At 45.5% G+C, this 22,059-nt stretch overlaps 1 protein-coding gene across 1 annotated transcript; it reads left to right on the top strand.

Moving 5' to 3' along the window:
• The first annotated feature begins 9,031 nt into the window (after window positions 1-9,031).
• PPP1R7 (protein phosphatase 1 regulatory subunit 7) lies at window positions 9,032-21,733 on the top strand. Its single transcript, XM_061565924.1, has 10 exons — window positions 9,032-9,078; window positions 12,923-13,015; window positions 14,926-14,981; window positions 15,283-15,348; window positions 15,649-15,779; window positions 16,901-17,063; window positions 19,178-19,294; window positions 20,361-20,465; window positions 20,664-20,750; window positions 21,338-21,733. The coding sequence occupies exons 1-10, from the start codon at window positions 9,057-9,059 to the stop codon at window positions 21,512-21,514; spliced, it is 1,017 nt and encodes a 338-aa protein (XP_061421908.1). The 5' UTR covers window positions 9,032-9,056; the 3' UTR covers window positions 21,515-21,733.
• Window positions 21,734-22,059: the final 326 nt, after the last annotated feature.

The following is a 22,059-nucleotide window of genomic DNA, read 5'->3' as shown; positions in this document are numbered from 1 at the left end:
TGTATCATTAATCTCACATTGTCATGGACGGAAGTGGCAATAATTGAACTCGTTTTACGGCGTCAATGCAACGTTGCAAATAGCAAATACGCAGCCCGCGCACTGGAAAACATTCTGAAAGTGGTTGCGTGAAAGCGTAGAGCTGTTTGCACAGTGGTCAAACCCAGCGATGTTTTCGTAATGCCTTTGTTCACATTGTGAAGGACACGGAGGGACGTTCTATGCGGTCTCACTGTTTAATAATACGACACAAAACACAGTGCGACAGACTGGGCAGAGGGCGTTTTCCATGCAATGTATGACTACACTCCTGCCTGCCTGATTTCATTCACGCGGTATATGTTACACTATACGCTACTGCTGCATACGCAATGCAACGAGGATCCGTGTACATGAATGAATGTGAAGTCAAATATTTTGTGAACATAAAAGAAAATGAACACGTTCAGACGTTGCACTTTGTTTTGTTGAATAAAGTTTAATCTTTGGTTACGTAACCACGCAGTTTGTTATTTTACGTCTCTCTATTCATTATATATAATGTGGCGTGTGGCTATAGTAGGGATGCTGCTATGTTGTAATGGTTTTGCGCACGGGACTTGCAATCCGGAGATCAACGGGTTCGATCTCCAGGCGCGGCAGCTGATAGCGACGGCGCAAGTTTCTCAATTCTTCCCCCCATCACCCCCCGGTGACTGTCCACCGCAGCGGTGCAAACGGCAGGCGATTGGAAGGTCGAGCGTTGTGGAGTCACGCCTCTTGTTCGAGACGTCTGGAGCTCTCCAGTGTCACTTTATTTCACCCTCCAAATAGAGGGAGCTGCGGTTAGCAGGGTTTGGCTGCGTACGGTGCGAAAGAAGTTCAACGTACGTGCGTACAGCTCTGCTCTGGATGTCCTAAAAAAAAGCGGGAGCACCCACACTTTACCCCACCACACGCCACAGTATTTGGCCTACTCTTCTACGCTCCCGAGAATTAGCTCGAGTGGACGCCCCTTCCTCCAGCGGTGGCATCAGCAAGCGATTGCAGGGCTGCACCTTTGCCCTTGCCGTTGCGGCCACAGCACACACGTGACCCCAAATGTTGACTCTTACATTGTAGACGCGATGAGTGAAGTTTTCTGTGATGTACATTCTGGACACGCACACAAAGCTCCCCACGTGTAGCCTTGAAGAGAATATTGGGCTATGAAGGCCGGCACGGCACACAACGCAATGTAATATTAACAATGTCCCGCCTCTTGTCAATCCATTGCATTGCCACCATTTAGCGGGCTCCCGATGTAACGATCCATCTCTAGCTGATGCCATTGCTCCATCTGTGCAGTGGTCGCAATCACCCCTTTGACTGCCACGCATGCTTCAGTCTCAACCATTATCTATTCAAGCGATGTGTCCTGCCCAAAACCCCTAGCAATCATCATGAAGTCTTCATGTTGGGTGTCTCCTCTGCTCCACGTGTCCCGCAATTGCCGCTCAGTTGCAGGGGCGGTTTCTTCATTAGGGCGATTGGGCGACGCACCACCAATGTCATTCAACCACAGAGTCACGCTAGGCGTCACTGCCTCTGGATATAGTCCAATCAGCGTCATGTCACGTTCTGTGGAGTACCGCCTCTTTTTGGGCGATTTCACTCCGGCTGAGAATCGCCCCGAGTGGCCCCATAGACTTACATTCAAAGATGTTTTTTTCGATCGGGGGGCGCTCCAATGCATTCTCTATGGCTTCCGGGAGGGCTCGCCCTAACGTGCTTACGTCATCATACGTAAGCACGTTTCATCCAACAATATAATTTGTCGCCACCTAGTGGAATCTTTAATAAATGAAACTTGAGTGGATTGTATTAAAAGTGAGTATAGAAACAAACAAGATGTATTGTAAGAGTCACTTTATTTTTCATTAATATTAAAGAAGTGAAGTTGCATTTACATGCTTAAGCTGTTAATTTATCCATTGCATGGGTGGACCTTATCCTTATCAATCATCCAGACATTTGCCCCCCCTGAGAGATTTTGCAGGAGCCGCCACTGCTCAGTTGGCTACGTACGGTGCGAAAGAAGTTCAACATTCATACAAGTGTGCTCCTCTCCACGTTTCACTGCGCACGTTCCAGCTACTCATCCATGTTTGCTCGCGTCCATATTTACAACCCATGCGTCATACACGTTTACACTCTATCTTTAATTAGTTTCAACACTTTCAACACGGTGCAATTATCTACAGTATACGATAACCATAATCCCCAGTAATGATTTGTGTTGCAACGGGTGCTGTAATTGGCACCGAGAGGATGACCATGATGCCGAAGGTGCCACGTGTGGCGTGAATTGTTAATTAATGAGGGATCCCATCCCAGCCCTTCCCTCCTCTTCTGTCCGCCCCCTCTCTCTGTGCCCCCCCCCACCCCGCCCCTCTTTGTCCCCCGCCCGCCGTTCAAGAGCTCTCAGCATCTCAACACAAAGCCCCAAGGACTTTATTAGTGTCGGATGTACTTTGAGCTTTTCCGCTGCCTCGGAAAGGTTTCCCTGTTTGATAAATTGGCCATCCAGGTGAATTTTGCCGGTGGTGGTGCTGGTGGTGTTGATGGTGCTGCTGATGGCGATGCTCCTCGTGGTGATGGTTGTATTCACGATGATGCTGGTGGTGGTGCGTGTGGTGATGGTTGTGCTGGTGGTGGTGATGTTGCTGGTGGTGATGGTTTATGCATCATCAGGTGAGTGCATCAAGTAACGACTACATCACGTGGTAGGAATCGAGGAAATAACGTCTGAGAAACTGATGACCCATAACACCAATTCTTAAAGTGTGCGTAGTCTCAAAGTGCACCTAGCCTGGCACAAGTTCTGCGATATTACAACAGCCACACGATAGTAAGCGGTGGTTGAGGTTGTTATAATTTTAGGTCAGATGAATCAGCTCCACTGTGCAAAAATGGAAATGCTCAGTTTGCTTTTTTGTGTGAGTGCCGGCTTACAAGGGTAATGGATGGTTGTTTAAGCAGGAAGGTTAAATGTGTGCACATAGTCCAAATTCAGCAAGAGGGCACCGCAGGACAAATCAAGAGCCACAGCGCGAAGCATTTACGCTGAGAAACTGGGTTGAAATTCATGTTTCAAACATTCGTAATTAAACCAGGCTCTCAGTTATAGAATTGATCATCTCTGTTCAGTCATCAATGACTGCAACAACAAAAAACTCCCATCATTTAACATTTGGGTTTTCACTTAATTTGGATGATTAAAAATTAGCCAATTTTTTTCTCATCTCCGGTGCGTGCATTTCAAGGTCCCTTGAGTGTTTGGCACGTGGGACAAAATTGCAGTGCCCGGAAAAAACCTCCATGTAGGAATAAAACTCATCATCCCTCAACTCGTGGTCACCTCGCAGCCTGGCGCCAACAATATAGTCGCGAGCCCTGGTAGTTGCCCATCCAAGTGTGAATCAGCCTCAACACATCTTAGCTTCCGAGATCCGACGATACCGGGTGCATTCAAGGTGAATTGGTCTATTGATAACCACCCCCAATGTGGTTCTGCTGAAGAAGCACGTGGAGTGAAACTCAAGACAATGCGCCAAACAATGCGTGATACAACTCAAAAACACATCGGGGAGTTGCACAGCACAACCGCGAAAAACCTCATATAGGTAAAATTGGAAATTGCACAAGCTGAATTTTTATTTCAAATTTCATGACCATCAACGGTTTGACGTTGACTTCGGTGAATGGCGAATGTATTTGCCCGCATTGTCATTGGAGAGATGTTTGTACACGTGTCTGTGTCTCTCGGTGTGCGTGTGCATGATGACTGTCGTTCTACTCTCTCTTGACCCCTTTTGTTAACGCAGTAAAATGAAAACTCAGCCAAACTGATCATGGACTGTGCACACAAGCAGCATGTGTACGTGTGTGCACTTGCAATATTTGTTTTATCGGGGTGAACTGTCTCCAGGTGTCCCCGTGCGAATGCCTTAGTTTGGATAAATAAAAAAAATGCAAAGAAAACAGAAATGTAATGTGACGGTTGTTTTGAGGTGATACGAGTGAATACGTTCATGGGTTACCCCGTACAATGTCAGTTGTCAAAAACACATTTTGTTCAAGGAATAAAAACATGTCAGACACACATAATACACAATAATTCATCTTTCACGTCCCAGCTTGTGTAAGCCGAATCTTTTTTCGATATCTGCTCTCATAACACACCACCACGCTAATTCGCCGTGCTATCGTCATCGGCAAAAGTGGCTGGGAAGCGTCTGGGTTTTGGTGGAACATTCAATGACCTAAGCATTCAAGAATGTGTGCATGTACATCATTAGCCATTTTGTCAATCCACTGCTGGATGATGGCCTCCCCACATCGTCTGCGCGGGTTGCTAAAGGGCGAGGCCCAGGACTGGGAATCTAACGCAAATCGTACGGTATCATAGCACAGTGCGCTCATCACTACACCACCACTCAAAAAGTTCCATTATTATATCATGTGGTCGGCTACTCCGATTTTCTTTCTCTCTGTATATTGGGGTCATATCGTGTGCCACTTCTGTCGTCACATCGCACTATCCTCATATGTGACTCCACCGCATCCTCCCGTCTCACCCTCGGTCTCCCTACACTGGCAGCATCTACTTTCCCCCTGATCTACATAGGCCCTCGAATCTTCTTTGTCTCTTCTCAGCACCTTGGTGTTCGAACCATATACAGAGTCCATCCTCCCTCTAAAGCTACAACGTATTTATTCCTCCTCCTCCTCGACCTTAGAGATGATCCCAACATCTACCTTAGCATTCTTGTTTCTGCCCTTTCAAACACTCTCTTCTCTCTTCTTGGTGCTTTTGGTAAAGTCACGTAGAATGGAAATAATAAATTAATTAAAGTAAAACATAATAAAATAATTCTCACGACGTTTCGGCCACAACGAAAGCAGCCGTCCTCAGGTGGAGAACAGGTCTGTCGAGGAGACAGAGTTTGACTCTGTCTCCTCGACAGACCTCTCTGGGACTTGTCTCCTCGACAGACGGCTGCTTGCGTTGTGGCCGAAACGTCGTGAGAATTATTTTATTATGTTTTATTTTTATTATTTTATTATTTCCATTCTACGTGACTTTACCGAAAGAACCAAGAAGATGAGAATCAGAATCAGAAACGGTTTTAATCGCCATGTAAGTTTGCACAAACAAGGAATTCACTATGGAGGGACGGTGCATACATTGAACAAGTAGGAATCTTAACTTATATAAAAGGTATACACTCTAACTATACTAACGTTACAAAGTATAAGTAATACCAAAGGGCTAAAATCTTTAAAATTATGAATAAGTAGACCTTATAAAATGCGAATGTAAAATGTTAATTAGCCGTATTAAACAATCTTAAAATACAAAAATACTAATAAGTTTACACGTTGTAAGTATGGAAAGGTGTAATTATGTAGATAAAATGTTATAGTAAGTGTAACAGTCATGCAGTCACGAAAGCTTTAAATCGAAATCCTTTGTTACCACGTCTCTGCAACAAATGCATAGCTTGGCCAGCATCTATGATAATGACAGTGTATCCACCAGCCCCCGCGTTGCCCACGTCAACTCCGTCAAGTCCCAGAGCGGCCACGATAATGAGCTGGGCATGAAGGCGATTGCAGCAAGAGTTTTCGCAAATCAGTGATTTGATCGCGGCGTGAGGTTGACTGCTCGCTCATGCGGCACGGGCTATTTCCGCCATCGAGTGCTCAGTGCGGTATTAATTAAAGGCAACCACTTCGTAGGACCCAAAGGGGCCAAAATCCCCAAAGTCTATTGTGCAAGTCATAAGCCAGGGATTACTATAGCTTAGGACTTTATAATTATTATGCTTGTTTACCCAGGAAAGCCTCTCTGAGTCTCAAGGCTCTGTTTCAGGAGAATACGGACAAGCTTTTGCAATTTTGGAAAATATTTTTATGCCAGAAAGGGTAACCCCTTTTTTTCATCAATGTAGGTATGTGTGATCCCAGTCGATATTTGTTCAGCAATTAGATGTTTGGCAAGTGCCAATTTTTTTGGGAAGAAGCTTATTTTCATTGGCCATGGGAGGAAACTGGAAAGCCTGAAAGAAACCCATGCAGAACAGGAGGAGACCATACGAACTGAATCCAGGATCTTCTTGCTGTGATCAGGCAGTGAACATTTGCATGTTACACTTAAGAGTTCACACAAGCACCGAGTGACATCATATGATGGCTGCAAGTATTTCTGACAAATAATCTGGGCCAGAGTGGTCGGTGGAAATTGTTTAGAGTGATATGAATTTAGCATAGGCGTATCAATTCAATAAAATCATGTTATTTTTGTATTTTACCAGGTTCGGCCCATTGAGCTATATAGTGGAAATTTACAGCAGCCAAATACTCTAAACGTACGTTTATTAATGTGGAGGGAGAAAATCGGCGGACCCGGAGAAAAATCTACACGACCACAGGGAGCGAGACATGCAAACTCCAACTTTCACAACAGGTGTCAGGGTTGGGATCGAACCCGCGACCTCCTTCAATACCAGGCGAAGGTGCCAACATCTCGCCACCGCGGCGCCCTTTTAGCAGCAGCCTTTAGCAACACCTCTCGTGCATGGTGATCGCCCATCCAGGCTCCATCCAAACTCCATCCAGGCTCACACCTGCTTAGCTTCTGACATGTTATTGGATTGGGCGCATTCCGGGAGACTTGGTCATAGGCCAGTTCGATGTACGTTTGAAACACATACACGGGCATAACTCCAATCCCACTAATTATTATTGTAACTCTACTCCCATTCATACTCCTACCCCTACCTCTGCAATCACCAACTCTATCGTTGCTAACGTGTCAGGCCGTGCCGGATTAGGCTAGTGCGGGGCCTGTAGCATATGTTATAAAGGGGCCCTAAATTTAAAATACACATACATATTAAAACACACATTTTTAACTTGCATAGTAAAGTAATTGTATTTTTTTATTTGCCAGGTAATACGACAAATCGCTCACCTTAAACACCCAGTCGTTCATAAAAATTGAAGGCGGTATAGTACTATAGTAATAGAGCAAGTGCAGAATCACTGAACCGGAATTGATAGCTTGAAAGAATTTAGCGCGGGGCCCTTGAAATTGCGGGTCCCGTAGCATGCTACGAGTTTGAACCGGCACTGGCCAGGCCTGTCCATGACGTTCAGGTATAGTGTCTTCGTGCATTGAGCTTTGAGGGTGAATTCGCCGCACACATGGCATCACTGCCACCTGCTGCATGACGACGGTGGCACGGGCGACGCAATGCAATACGGAATAAAACCACGGGATTCAAGGCTTTTTTAAATCCTTTATATTAAGTTCACTCGCTTGCTTGCTTGCGTGCTTGCTTGCTTACGACCGTGCAAATCTTTCGGTCGTTTTTTAACTCACTTCCCGTGATCCAATCGAGCTGACATTTTCCACACAGACTCGTTGTGCGTGACAATTAATGTTCGTGAAAAAATATTTCCTAAATGTTACACTTTTTAGGACAAAAATATTATATTTAATTACCAATTGCTTAATGCTGCCATGCCATCATCTGACCCATAGGTGGCAGCCATCTCAAGCCAGAGGACGAGAGGACTCTAGCCGCCACGCATATAAAGGATTTATAGTGAAAAACTTTGTTTTTACGGCTTATACTTGTTTCTATTGCGGTAAATTAAATTTCTGCGATTGGTGGGGGCAAAAGGCACGAGCACTGGACTACTGCTTCATCTCGAAATGTGAAGCTCTCCGTGACGGTTTTATAGTGAAGGGCGCCAATGATAAATCTCACCGCGGCACCCGCTGTGGCCGTGAGATGTTTACAACCTCGCCTGGTGTGCAAGGAGGAATCGTGGATTTTATCCAGACCCTGACGCCAGCTGTATATTTTGGAGTTTGCGTGTCTCTCTCTCTCTCTGTCTCTCTCTCGCTGTCACCTCTCCACGTGGATTTTTCTCCTCCAGAATGGACATCATCACGGCTTTTAAGGGGCCGTCCATAAATGACGTCACGCACCTGGGGGGGGGGGGGGGTGAGACATTTGTGACGATGTGTGACGAGGTGGGGGGGGGGGGAGAAATGTGACGTCACATCAAAATTCGCAACTTTCAATAAATATAGACAACGCGTTCTACTTAATTAAATAGACTTTTTAATAAATGTTTTCTCCTACAACATCAGAGTGCAGCGCCACATTAAATACGCACTACAATGACAATAGTTTAAAGCGATTTGAAGCATGTTTTATATTTTTGGGGGGGTGGGGGGCAGAGCTTTGTGACGTCATATTTGAGGGGGGGGGTCTGACTTTTTGTGACGCCGTGTTACGATGGGGGGTGGGGGGGTAAAAAATCGTCCAAAGTCCCGTGACGTCATTTATGGACGGCCCCTAAAGAGGAGGGTTTGGGATGCTCTCAATGTCCACACTGATACGCCGAATTCGTCGAGCTGTCATTTGTGATGACCAGGGTTGCTTCTGAGATTATTTTTACAAAAAAATTTACATAAATAATTCGTGAGCTCGTAAGTAGTAAGGGGCCGTCCATAAATGACGTCACGCGATTTTGGACGATTTTTGACCCCCCCCCCCCCTCGTCACACGGCGTCACAAAAAGTCAGAGCCCCCCTCAAATATGACGTCACAAAGCTCTGCCCCCCCCCCAAAAAAAAAAATAAAACATGCTTCAAATGCGCTTTAAACTATTGTCATTGTAGTGCGTATTTAATGTGGCGCTGCACTCTGATGTTGTAGGAGAAAACATTTATTAAAAAGTCTAATTAATTAAGTAGAACGTGTTGTCTATATTTATTGAAAGTTGCGCATGTTCACGTGACGTCACATTTCTCAACCCCCCCCCCCTCGTCACACATCGTCATAAATGTCTCAGCCCCCCCCCCCCCCCTAGGTGCGTGACGTCATTGTTGGGGGTTTTTTCTGAGTGTTCGGGGGGGCAGGTGGGGGGTTTAATGAAATCGCGTTTCGCGAAGCGGCTCAGCCGCGCGACTCTCCGTAGATCCCTGCGCAGGTGACGTCACACGCCCGGGCAGCATGGCGGAGCACAGCATGGAAGGTGAGGCCGCTGGCGATTTTGGGGGGTAACGAAGGCAACGGGGTAACGGAGGTAACGGGGTAACGGAGATAACGGGGTAACTGAGATGACGGGGTAACGGAGATAACGGGGTAACGGAGATGACGGGGTAACGGAGATAACGGGGTAACGAAGATGACGGGGTAACGGAGATAACGGGGTAACGGAGATGACGGGGTAACGAAGATGACGGGGTAACGGAGGTAACGGGGTAACGAAGGCAACGGGGTAACGAAGATGACGGGGTAACGGAGATAACGGGGTAACGAAGGTAACGGGGTAACGAAGATGACGGGGTAACGAAGGTAACGGGGTAACGGAGATGACGGGGTAACGAAGGTAACGGGGTAACTGAGATGACGGGGTAACGGAGATGACGGGGTAACGAAGGTAACGGGGTAACTGAGATGACGGGGTAACGGAGATGACGGGGTAACGAAGGTGACGGGGTAACGGAGATGACGGGGTAACGGAGATGACGGGGTAACGAAGGTAGCGGGGTAACGGAGATGATGGGGTAACGGAGATGACGGGGTAACGGAGATGACGGGGTAACGAAGGTAGCGGGGTAACGGAGATGACGGGGTAACGAAGGCAACGGGGTAACGGAGATGACGGGGTAACGAAGGCAACGGGGTAACGGAGATGACGGGGTAACGAAGGCAACGGGGTAACGGAGATGACGGGGTAACGGAGATGACGGGGTAACGAAGGTAACGGGGTAACGGAGATGACGGGGTAACGAAGGTAGCGGGGTAACGGAGATGACGGGGTAACGAAGGTAACGGGGTAACGAAGGCAACGGGGTAACGAAGATGACGGGGTAACGAAGGTAACGGGGTAACGGAGATGACGGGGTAACGGAGATGACGGGGTAACTGAGATGACGGGGTAACGAAGGTAACGGGGTAACGGAGATGACGGGGTAACGGAGATGACGGGGTAACGAAGGTAGCGGGGTAACGGAGATGACGGGGTAACGAAGGTAACGGGGTAACGGAGATGACGGGGTAACGAAGGCAACGGGGTAACGGAGATGACGGGGTAACGGAGATGACGGGGTAACGAAGGCAACGGGGTAACGGAGATAACGGGGTAACGGAGATGACGGGGTAACGAAGGTAACGGGGTAACGGAGATGACGGGGTAACGAAGGTAACGGGGTAACGGAGATGACGGGGTAACGAAGGTAGCGGGGTAACGGAGATGACGGGGTAACGAAGGTAAAGGGGTAACGAAGGCAACGGGGTAACGAAGATGACGGGGTAACGAAGGTAACGGGGTAACGGAGATGACGGGGTAACGAAGGCAACGGGGTAACGGAGATGACGGGGTAACGAAGGCAACGGGGTAACGGAGATAACGGGGTAACGGAGATGACGGGGTAACGAAGGTAACGGGGTAACGGAGATGACGGGGTAACGAAGGTAGCGGGGTAACGGAGATGACGGGGTAACGAAGGTAACGGGGTAACGAAGGCAACGGGGTAACGAAGATGACGGGGTAACGAAGGTAACGGGGTAACGGAGATGACGGGGTAACTAAGGCAACGGGGTAACGGAGATAACGGGGTAACGGAGATAACGGGGCTAATGTTGACGTGCTTACCGTGAAGAGAACGGCGTTCAACGTGGGCTTGGTCGAGGCAGTGTTGGTTGCTGGAGGTCTGCGGGCAAAGAGCTTTGTCGCTCTTCGGATTCCTCCGGTATAGATGACAGATTTTGAAGGTGGTTAATGGGGATATTGAGCGGTTAGTAGGGGCACAGTGGGGCTACTAAGGATGATGTGTTAATGTGGTTAATGCTGTTAATGTGGTTACTGGGGTTCATGTGGTTACTGGTGGGTCAGTAGGGACACTGGGGTTAATAAGGATGATGTGTTCATGTGGTTACTGCAGTTAATGTGGTTACTGGTGGGTCAGTAGGGACACTGGGGTTAATAAGGATGATGTGTTCATGTGGTTACGGGGGTTAATGTGGTTACTGGTGGGTCAGTAGGGATAGAGTTGGGTTAATAAGGATGATGTGTTCATGTGTTTACTGGGGTTAATGTGGTTACTGGGGTTCATGTGGTTACTGGTGGGTCAGCAGGGACACTGGGGTTAATAAGGATGATGTGTTCATGTGGTTACTGGGGTTAATGTGGTTACTGATGGGTCAGTAGGGACACTGGGGTTAATAAGGATGATGTGTTCATGTGGTTACTGGTGGGTCAGTAGGGACACAGTGGGGCTACTAAGGATGATGTGTTCATGTGGTTAATGGGGGTTAATGTGGTTACTGGTGGGTCAGTAGGGACACAGTGGGGTTAATGAGGATGATGTGTTCATGTGGTTACGGGGGTTAATGTGGTTACTGGTGGGTCAGTAGGGACACAGTGGGACTATTAAGGATGATGTGTTCATGTGGTTACTGCAGTTTATGTGGTTACTGGTGGGTCAGTAGGGACACTGGGGTTAATAAGGATGATGTGTTCATGTGTTTACTGGGGTTAATGTGGTTACTGATGGGTCAGGGACAGTGGGGCTAATAAGGATGATGTGTTCATGTGGTTACGGGGGTTAATGTGGTTACTGATGGGTCAGGGACACTGGGGTTAATAAGGATGATGTGTTCATGTGGTTACAGGGGTTAATGTGGTTACTGGTGGGTCAGTAGGGACACTGGGGATAATGAGGATGATGTGTTCATGTGGTTACGGGGGTTAATGCGGTTACTGATGGGTCAGTAGGGACACTGGGGTTAATAAGGATGTGTTCATGTGGTTACGGGGGTTAATGTGGTTACTGATGGGTCAGTAGGGATACAGTGGGGTTAATAAGGATAATGTGTTCATGTGGTTACTGCGGTTAATGTGGTTACTGATGGGTCAGTAGGGACACTGGGGTTAATAAGGATGATGTGTTCATGTGGTTACTGCGGTTAATGTGGTTACTGATGGGTCAGTAGGGACACTGGGGTTAATAAGGATGATGTGTTCATGTGGTTACTGCGGTTAATGTGGTTACTGCGGTTAATGTGGTTACTGATGGGTCAGTAGGGACACTGGGGCTAATAAGGATGATGTGTTCATGTGGTTACTGGGGTTCATGTGGTTACTGGTGGGTCAGTAAGGACACTGGGGTTAATGAGGATGATGTGTTCATGTGTTTACTGGGGCTGATGTGGTTACTGGGGTTAATGTGGTTACTGGTGGGTCAGTAGGGACACTGGGGTTAATAAGTATGATGTGTTCATGTGGTTACTGCAGTTAATGTGGTTACTGGTGGGTCAGTAGGGATAGAGTGGGGTTAATGAGGATTATTTTGTTCATGTGGTTACTGGGGGGGGGGGGGTTCATAGGAACATTGTGGGATTAATCGGGATGATGTGTGGTTAATGAAGATATTGGTCTGCATTGGATTTCTGTCGTGTTAATGTCGCTGTCAATTGTCACTTGGACTGACGACCACTAATTAGCACGGTTGGGTGGCTACGTACGGTGAAAATTAAGTTCTTCATACATAAATGTTGCTGATTTTAATGTTCTTGCTGAATGTACTCCTCCGTAATGTTCATGGGATGTGGTTAATGTGCTTGTATTGTTGCTGTGTTGATATTTGGTGTGTTACTAGTGGCGGGCGTGATTGTGATGTGGTTGTTGTATATATTAGTGCCGATGTGAGTAAACATTCATCTGATTGTTGTTGTTATTCGTGGTGTTTGAGCTTGATGTGATGTTTGTCGTTATGAGTGTGATGCTGTACTTGTTGTTGTTGTTATCAGTGGTGTTGTTATTGCCGGCGTGAGCACGAGACGGATGAGTGATTTCCTCACCCCTACGTCAGTTGACAGACGGCCCGAGTCGGAGGAGTCTGCGGATGAGGAGGCGACAGGAGGTGCCGCTTTGAGTCCGAAGCAGCAGCAGCAGCAGCAGCATGGTGCTTGTTCTCTTCCATCACTTACATAATTTACTTAATCGTCATTAACAATTCATCGCTACGTATTGGGACGGAACTGTGGCAGTGTGATAAACCTGGCAGCCCCAGTTCGATTCCCCTAACATCAGTGGCAAGTGATATCTGAAACCCGGTGCTGGGCAAACCCACCCTCGCGCAAAAAATTGACCAGCGTGGTGAAATGTAGTCAAACAATCCCTCGATTGGTTTGATGCCTTCATCCAGCAGTAAAATGACAAAATGGCTGATTATCGTTTTTTAAAATATATATAATATAATCACTGCACTAACACCATTACTAGTATTAATATTAACAGCACACCTCAATTCGCATACTTAACAGCAATCACGGCATTAACAGGCACTTTAACATCACCAGTAACATCGCCGCGCGATTATGGTTACACTACAAAGCATTGATATTAACTTCCTTATATCTTTGTTCTGCACATTTTATCAGACGTGCAGAGGGGCTCGCATTTACATTTTCATTGCAACCTTTGGAACCCATTCCCATTCAAAGCTGAATGTCCTGTAATGTAGGTTCACAGTTTGTGTGTCGACAGCGGCCAAGGCTTGTGTGAAACACTCAGGTTCTCCATGTTCAATGGAGGCAGTGTTTATTCATTAACATAACTGCACGTTGCACATAAAGACCCATGTGTTATTCGGTCTTCAAACGAAAGCCAGTTCGTTTTACGTTTAGCGCTTGACTACATGCATGAAAAAATTAGCTTGTAAGTGATAAAATGCTGCTTTTAAGTGATATAATGATCGAGTGATGTATTTGTTTACGCGACAGAAATACACATTCACTCAGTTTTGTATCGCCCCACGAGCAAAGCTTTTAAACGATTTAATAGCAGATATGTGGCATATAATGCTTTGAACGTGTTTAGTTTAACAGACTCCTGTGCCTATAATTCATTAGCTGTTCTCTAATCCACTGTTGGATGAAGGCCACCCAATGTCTTGTGATGCCGCAATTTGTGTCACTCCTGCACACGAACCGATCTCATTGCTCCATCTCTTTGGTGGGTGCCCTCTGGGCCCCGTCCTCTCCATTGACTGTCATTCCAACCGCCAGTCTTGATGTCTACCACCAATCATCTGTGCTTGTAATGTGTATTTTTTCAAGGACCACTTTCCTGAAGTCAACGTGATGTCGCTGATTTGGGTTTGTTCCCAGGTTCATGTGTTCCTCCATTGTGTGTGTAATTACTGGCTGGAGATTTAAAGATGGACCGCGGGTGTGTAGTTAAAGAATGCTATTTTTTGTTAATTAAGTTTTCCATATGCAATACTGGCTTAAATAAATCAAATATAGAATCTTAATTGACACTGATTAACAATTGTATGGCATTAAATTGGGTGCTGTTGGGTAGACTGCCAATTGGCAACCCAGTTAATTGTTGAATGCGAATTGTTCTGAACATGTTGAAAAATGCAAGGACTCTTTCTACATCAGTACATACAGCTGGTCTTTGATGGCATGTGCACATATAAAGTTCACCCACAAGGTCACATTACATATTGCATAAAGATCAGCGCCAGAATTAGGTATCTTGATCCCCAGGACATTGGCCAGGTGGCTCAGTGGTCGAGCGAGTGGCTCGCAATCACAAGGTTGCGAGTGCAATTCCTCATAGGGGGTTGACTCATCCCATTGTCTTCTGGGGGTCGATAAAATAAGTATCACTATTGTGGGGAAGTCAACAGTGGTTGTACGATGACGTACTTGTACGTCGTCGGAATGGGAAAGCGTTAATATTCGTATTTATACTATAACATCAATTGCCCCTCTAAATTTAGCCCTGCAAGAAATTAACAAATGCGAGTTGGTTCGGTCTGTCAGTGTAAGCGTGCGTATGGTTCGTGTTATGGCTTTTCAGGTCAGAATGAGGTAGCAGTGGATATCACCACCATAGAGCTCAACCCTGATGATGAGGTACAGTCCCACCACAGTGCTACACACAAATGGAATGTCACGTTACATCTGTTGTGGCGTCATGTAAAGACAAACCGAATGCATAAACAAACACAGCAGGAGGACTGCAACGTCAGCTGTCCTGCTGTGTTTGTTTCACACCTGATGACGGTTCCTTGTATTGCGATCGAAACGTCGTGATCAATTATTTTTCCTACCTGCGTGACTTTTCCGAAAGAACCAAAGAGTATGGATTCCTGCAGTCACGAAAGCTTCAAATCAAGATTAATCCGAATGCAATTAATGCCTTACTTTTTTGCAGGAGGTGGACTTGAACCACTGTCGTATTGGGAAGATAGAGCGACTTGAAATCCTGACGAAAGTTCAGGTCAGTACCAGTAAGAAGAATAACTTTTAAGCAAACAAATTGTGCATTCTGTCAACTTGAACATACCACTTTGTTCCAGTAAAAGGGTTATACGAGGAGGCCAATCATCCAGCAGTTGATTGACATAAAGCTGTAATATATTTGTGAAATGGATTTGCTGTATGGTTTTGTATTTTTTTGCTTTTTTTTATTAGAATCACTGCACAAGGTTTGATGGTGTTCAGTGAACTCCGTCATGTAACCGAAGAGTGATGCTATCGGTGCGGTGCTTGGTGTGGGTGTTAATGTTTGCCAGAACAGGTGCTGTGCTTGCGACAAAACATGATAGCCCAGATTGATAACCTGGAGAGCTTGACGACCCTGCGGGAGCTCGACTTGTACGACAATGTCCTCAAGAAGATTGAGAATCTTGACACGCTGGTGAACCTAGAGTGAGTGTTCTTTTTCGTGCCGTCTAATTCACTGTCATCTTTCCAACCTTATTTATGTTGAATGTTGCCATCACTGCCCAAGGCTGCATTCACACATGCTGTTTAACTATAACAGCAGTGGTGCTATGGTACAACATATATATTTTAAAACTTGTTATCCCTTTTCACAGAACACTTCTATTTTTATGAGACCCAATTTCAAGATGCCACCCACGGTAGCGTAAAAGTGACTCATACCTAGACGTATTATAGGATTGGATGATTATTGTCAAATTGTCAACATTTTGCTTGGTTTTCAACTTAACTGATTTGCTGAAAAACAGAATCTCTTGTCACGTTTGCCCACGGACAACTCGATTTGTTAGGCTTTGTCAGGTGATCCAGAGCTGCTTCTCTAATTGACATACCTACACAATCCGACCCACAAAAGAAACCAATGATGAATCGGATGATATGTCATGAAAGCTTACGTGAAATCTTACCAATCACACATAGGTGAACATGTCTTGTAAACAGTACCCCCCTGTGTGTTCTTAAATGTTATTCCTTCAAAGATGTGGTTAGGCTGATGACAGCTAAAAATCCGTGCTTGTTTAATCGCTCTCCATGCTTTGAATCATTCACGGGCCCTTGCGAAAACTGTTGCGCAATGCAGCTGTTTTAAATTGCCTGTGCCAGTACACGTGCATTCATAGCAGCTCTTAAAAACTAACCATTCTACTTGAAACTTACCAATGTTTTTTTTAGACATACCATGAATGTGGGTTATTGTAATTGCTTTTAACAAATGTAATATATTAACATCTTGCATGGTGATGTGTATTTGTGTAAAATTTGCTTGGGGTCAGAATAGTAAGGAGTGTTACATATAGAAGTAGTTTAATGAAGTATTACGAAAATGTTTGCCTCCTTTCCATAATTTTTTGTAAGGTTTAATGCACTTGTACATGACTTTGCTCATATTTCTCTTAATTCCATCTTTTCAGCCTCTATTCCATTGAATACTTCAGTCATGTCTTGTATGTAATTTCTATAGGTTGTATGACTAATCGGCAAGTATGCTGATCGTTAATTTGTTTGCATTTTATAAACATCTACCCATTTGATGACGCGTCGATCAGGATGCTTGACATTTCGTTCAACGTGCTGCGCAAGATCGAGGGCCTGGACACGTTGAGAAAAGTTCGCAAGCTCTTCCTCGTGAGCAACAAGATCACCAAAATCGAGAACCTGAACTCTCTGACTGAGCTGCGCATGCTGGAGGTGGCATCTAACCGCATTCGGGTATGAATTGGCCACCCCTTAACACATTCAAGTCCACAGGTGTGACGCATACAGAACCTGTTCCCTTCATATCCCACGGGCCAATGCTCTCTTCTCAAAAACCTGTAACACGTCACCCCATAGCCATTGTCAATTTCTCAGCAGCTTGTATAGCTGCGTGGTTGGTTATAGCCCAATTACTTGGTTGGGGGTCATCCATTTAGTACGTACGTAAAAATCTGTCAAAACTTGACCGCTCCCCTCCCTCCCTGTACGCACGCGTACTTTTTACACCCCTTCCCCACCTGCATAAGGACGCTTGACGCACCCCTCCCCCCCCCCGAATCCTATAGAACGGCCGATATTTTATCCACGCAGAAACGATCAAGGATGAATAATATTAACATGTTTAAGCAAACAGATAGTCCACCGCCCGACTATCTAACTCATTTGAAGGCCAATGTAGACAAATTATTATTATGGAGGCTTCACCCCCCCCCCCCCCCGTTGCCTATACGTACGTAACATTGTCAGTAGACCCCTCATACGCAAGCTTACGCATTTGAGTTAACTCCCCCTCCCCCCTCCATGAGTACGTACGAAATGGATGGCCCCTCATGCGCTGTTTACTCAGCTGACTTCAAAGTTGTGACAGTTCAAAATAGGGGTGGGACATCTACACTATGGGGACCTCATTTGCCAGTAAAAATATGATAATTGGTTCTTTACCCTTCTATCTGGCAACAAAACTGACACCTTTTTGCAAGGAGTCATGTTTGCATAGACCGCAATACCTGCAGTCATAAATACAAACAAAAGACATAACTCTGATAATGTGCACTGTCCCTGAAGTTGATTGGTCCACACCCGAGACAGCTTTCCTTCGAGCCTAGTCTCATATGGGTTGGACCAGATGACGCCAAAAGGCGCACTTCACCCCCCCCCCCCGACCCATATGAGACTAGGCTCGAAGGAAAGCTGTCTCGGGTGTGGACCAATCAACTTCAGGGACAGTGCACATTATCAGAGTTATGTCTTTTGTTTGTATTTATGACTGCAGGTATTGCGGTCTATGCAAACATGACTCCTTGCAAAAAGGTGTCAGTTTTGTTGCCAGATAGAAGGGTAAAGAACCAATTATCAGGGGTGGGACAATTCACAAACCCTCCACCCCTTCGGTGCTTCGATGATTTGTCAAAAAAAAATCAGCTTCATCTTCAAAAAATTAAGAATGTATATTTTTTGTTGCATGGGTGATGTGAACCCATTTCCATATACAACGTGTCATAATAAAAGAGTAATTGACAGGGGTTTGTCATTCCACTGTGGCCACATTCGCTGGACAAACAGTGCCGAGAACAATGAACCACATTAGTTAAACGTTCATGTAATATCAGACCTCATTTACATACACCACACGTAAACATTCAGATAAAACTATTAAACTAAATTAAAAAAAAATTTCACCATGTCAGGCTCACTGAGCTATATAGCTCTTTTTCAGAAGCGATCTGGCCACAAATGATAGATCAACGAAGTGGCTTATCATGTGGACATGTATAGCAGCCAAATATTCATTTAAATTGGAGGTACACTTTTAAAGAAGTTCTCCATGCATACATACAGACTAGCTGGGTTCATGTGAATGCTACTTAAATTATATTGATAGGAACCACCTGGTTCCACCAGCCCACGGGATTATTGTGTGTGTCCGTCAGTCGTGCATCCAAAAATGGGAGGGGTGGGGCTGGGTGGGGAGGGGAGGGTGGGGAGGGGCTGGGTGGGGAGGGTGGGGCTGGGTGGAGAGGGGAGGGTGGGGAGGGGCTGGGTGGGGAGGGTGGGGAGGGTGGGGAGGGGCTGGGTGGGGAGGGTGGGGCTAGGTGGAGGGTGGGAGGGGTGGGGCTGGGTGGGGAGGGGCTGGTCACCCCGTGGTGCCCTTATAAAACTCAACGTTTAACCTACTCACGCCGGCTTGTGCCCGCCCTCACAGTCGGGCATATTTGCGGAATACACCACGCCGCCGTTGACCCTGGCCATTGACCGAGCAACCCAACGTTCCTACCAGTTCCCTCCGTGTGAATGTGTTAACACTGGCAACCGGTGTGTGATGTTTTTGTTGCCTTTACTCCCTGCAGGTCATTGAAAACATTGAGACTCTAAAGAACTTGGATTCGCTGTTCATTGGGAAGAACAAAATCACCAAACTGCAGAACCTTGACAGCCTCACCAACCTGACCGTGCTTAGTATACAGGTATCAGACCATAGAATAATATATTTAACATTTATTTAAAGATGCTGCATGTTGATTGTTATATGTCTCATCATGCATGTCTCTATGCCAACACTGATTTAAGTCAGTGTAATGATTTGTGTATTCACCACAGTGTAAAAATACGTTCTTATAGTATTATTCTTGTTTACCCAGGAAAACGTCACGCAATCTGCAGACTATTTTACAGGAGGGTCCTGCACAACTTTTTGCGATAAGAGGCAATGTTGCTATGTGTAATTCCAGTTGAGTAATTTGCATGTTATATTTGAACATTGGGATGTTTGGCCAAGAACAGAATAAAACTGCTACATTTCTCGGTTTAATATGAAATAAATAAGCAAGTAACTTTATATGAATGCATTGCTCATGTATGCAAATGTCACCATCAACTGAAGTCCTTAATATTATCTGAGAAAATATTCCAACTTGGTTCGATAAGTGAACTCTTCCATCATAAATCTTGTGCTTGCGTCTCTAACACTACTTGCTTTCCTTTTGTTGAGAGCAGTGGTCTCATCGTCTCATGGATAGACTCACTCCCATCATAGTAATGTGGAATTTACATATGCCACTCACCATAGCTGTTAACAGGATATGGAGCACCGTTTCAAGCTTGTTTGAGCAAACCACCACTTATGACTCTTTTAAGCATCTACATATGCCCTTTGACCCGTTGTCCCGTTGTCAACGCTTACTTATGGGTGCCACGGTGGCGAGATGTTAAATACCTCGCCTGGTATACAGGAGGTCGTGGGTTTGATCTTGACCCTGACGCCTGCATATTTGGAGTTTGCATGTTCTCCCTGTGGTCCGGGTCCTATGGTTTTTCCCTCCACATTTAGAAACTTGTGTTTAGAGTATTTGGCTGCTATATATTTTGACATGATAAGTCACTTCGTTAAAATTTCATTTGTGGCCAGATCGCTTCTGAAAAGAGCGATACAGCTCAGTGGGCCTTTCTTGGTAAAATAAAATAAAGTTTCGTTGAGTTTGCTCCATGTGACCTTTATGCTTCTGTGTCTCTGTGTGTTATCTGTGACCCCAGAGTAACCGGATCACCAAGATAGAAGGCTTGAGCAGCCTTGTGAACTTGCAGGAGCTCTACCTGAGCCACAACGGCATTGAGGTCATCGAGGGCCTTGAGAACAATGTGAGTGTTGTACATTTTTAATTGTTGTTTTTTATATAATATACAGTACGTTGTCTGAAACTCTTTTTGAGATGTGTACTTCCACTGATTACTTTGAAAGCGTTTTTCCATGGTGCTGAGTGAATGTTTTAGTTGATGCCTCCACTGCAGTCCATTTCGCACCGTTTATCTTTGCCCTTCGTGCTGGTGTTTGTACAGAAAAAACTAACGACGTTGGACATCGCCGCCAATCGCGTGCGAAGGATCGAGAATGTGGGCCACCTGACAGAGCTGCAGGAGTTCTGGGTGAGTATTGCTCCCCAGTCCCTTCTCCGCAGCCCACTTAGTGCACTGAGCTGGCACGAGTACTCCCATGATTAATTCAAGGCACAAACACACGTTAGAAAGTGTTCCAAGAAATCCGGCGACTTGAGGCAGGGGTGGCGCGTTCGCCGCTATTTTAAGAAGTTGGAGGTTGGAATCGGGCGGGCCGCCCTGGTTAATACATCGGGTGTACGAACGATAAAATACTAAGTGCACTCTGCTTTATAGTGAATGTTAAAGAGCCTGTGAGATCATTTAAAAAGAATAGGCTATTGTGTTCTGTTGTCATGGTCCCTATTTACAACTTTGAAAAATAATTCCTGCAAATTACTTAATTGCGAATTACACTTGTCAGTCTTTGCCCCCCTACTGTTAAAACTAAAGCTCACTTGCAGGCTCACCTTGTGCCGTATAGGGACAACTGCAATCGGGGTTCCTTTGGAAAAGCTTAAGTGAGATGTGCCCTAGAAAGGCAAAGATCACGATTGTAATTTTTTTATGCATATGCACGATTTTTATTTCTTTAAACGTGCAACGCGGTAATGCCTTAACTTGCTTGCCCTTTGCAGATGAACGACAACCAGATCTCCAACTGGAACGATGTGGACGAGCTGAAGAACGCGCGGGGCCTACAGACCGTCTACCTGGAGCGCAACCCGCTGCAGCGCGACTCACAATACCGCCGCAAGATCATGCTGGCACTGCCGTGGGTACGGCAGATCGACGCCACCTACGTGCGCTTCTAGCGCAAGGCTGAGTGCCGGCGACGATCTTTTTCTCGACACTGAAGATTTGGGAATTTAAATTTTCCGTAGCTTTGTTAGAACAAATATTATTTGGGTGCGTTTTGTTAGCTACAGTACAATGTCGCATATCTGTTCTAGATTTGAAGCTTTTGTGACTGCAAGGATTCATACTCTTAGGTTTTTTCGGTAAAGTCACGTAGGTAAAAAAATAAAAATAGAAATAAAATAATAAATCACGACGTTTCAGAGGCAACACAAGTCTGGTGGGACCGTCACAGCTAAATTTACTGTATCAAGTAACTATATCAAGTAAATGTAGCTGTGACGGTCCCACCTGATGACGGAGACTTGTGTTGCCTCCGAAACGTCGTGATTTATTATTTTATTTATATTATTTTTATTTTTTACCTACGTGACTTTACCGAAAAAACCTAAGAGTATGTCGCATATCTGATTAGCAGGGTCACTGGTTTTGGGCAGATTTTTTTTTAAAAGGTTGGATATGTGAGCGTCTGTCGACAGAAGGTGACAGTTGCGCCATGCAC

The sequence above is a fragment of the Lethenteron reissneri genome, chromosome 36 (assembly GCF_015708825.2).
Source record: "Lethenteron reissneri isolate LAM-NWPU_2019-01 chromosome 36, ASM1570882v1, whole genome shotgun sequence".
Taxonomy (NCBI): domain Eukaryota; kingdom Metazoa; phylum Chordata; class Hyperoartia; order Petromyzontiformes; family Petromyzontidae; genus Lethenteron; species Lethenteron reissneri.
The sequence above is the reverse complement of the archived record's forward strand: the minus strand, read 5'-3'. Positions and strand labels throughout refer to the sequence as shown.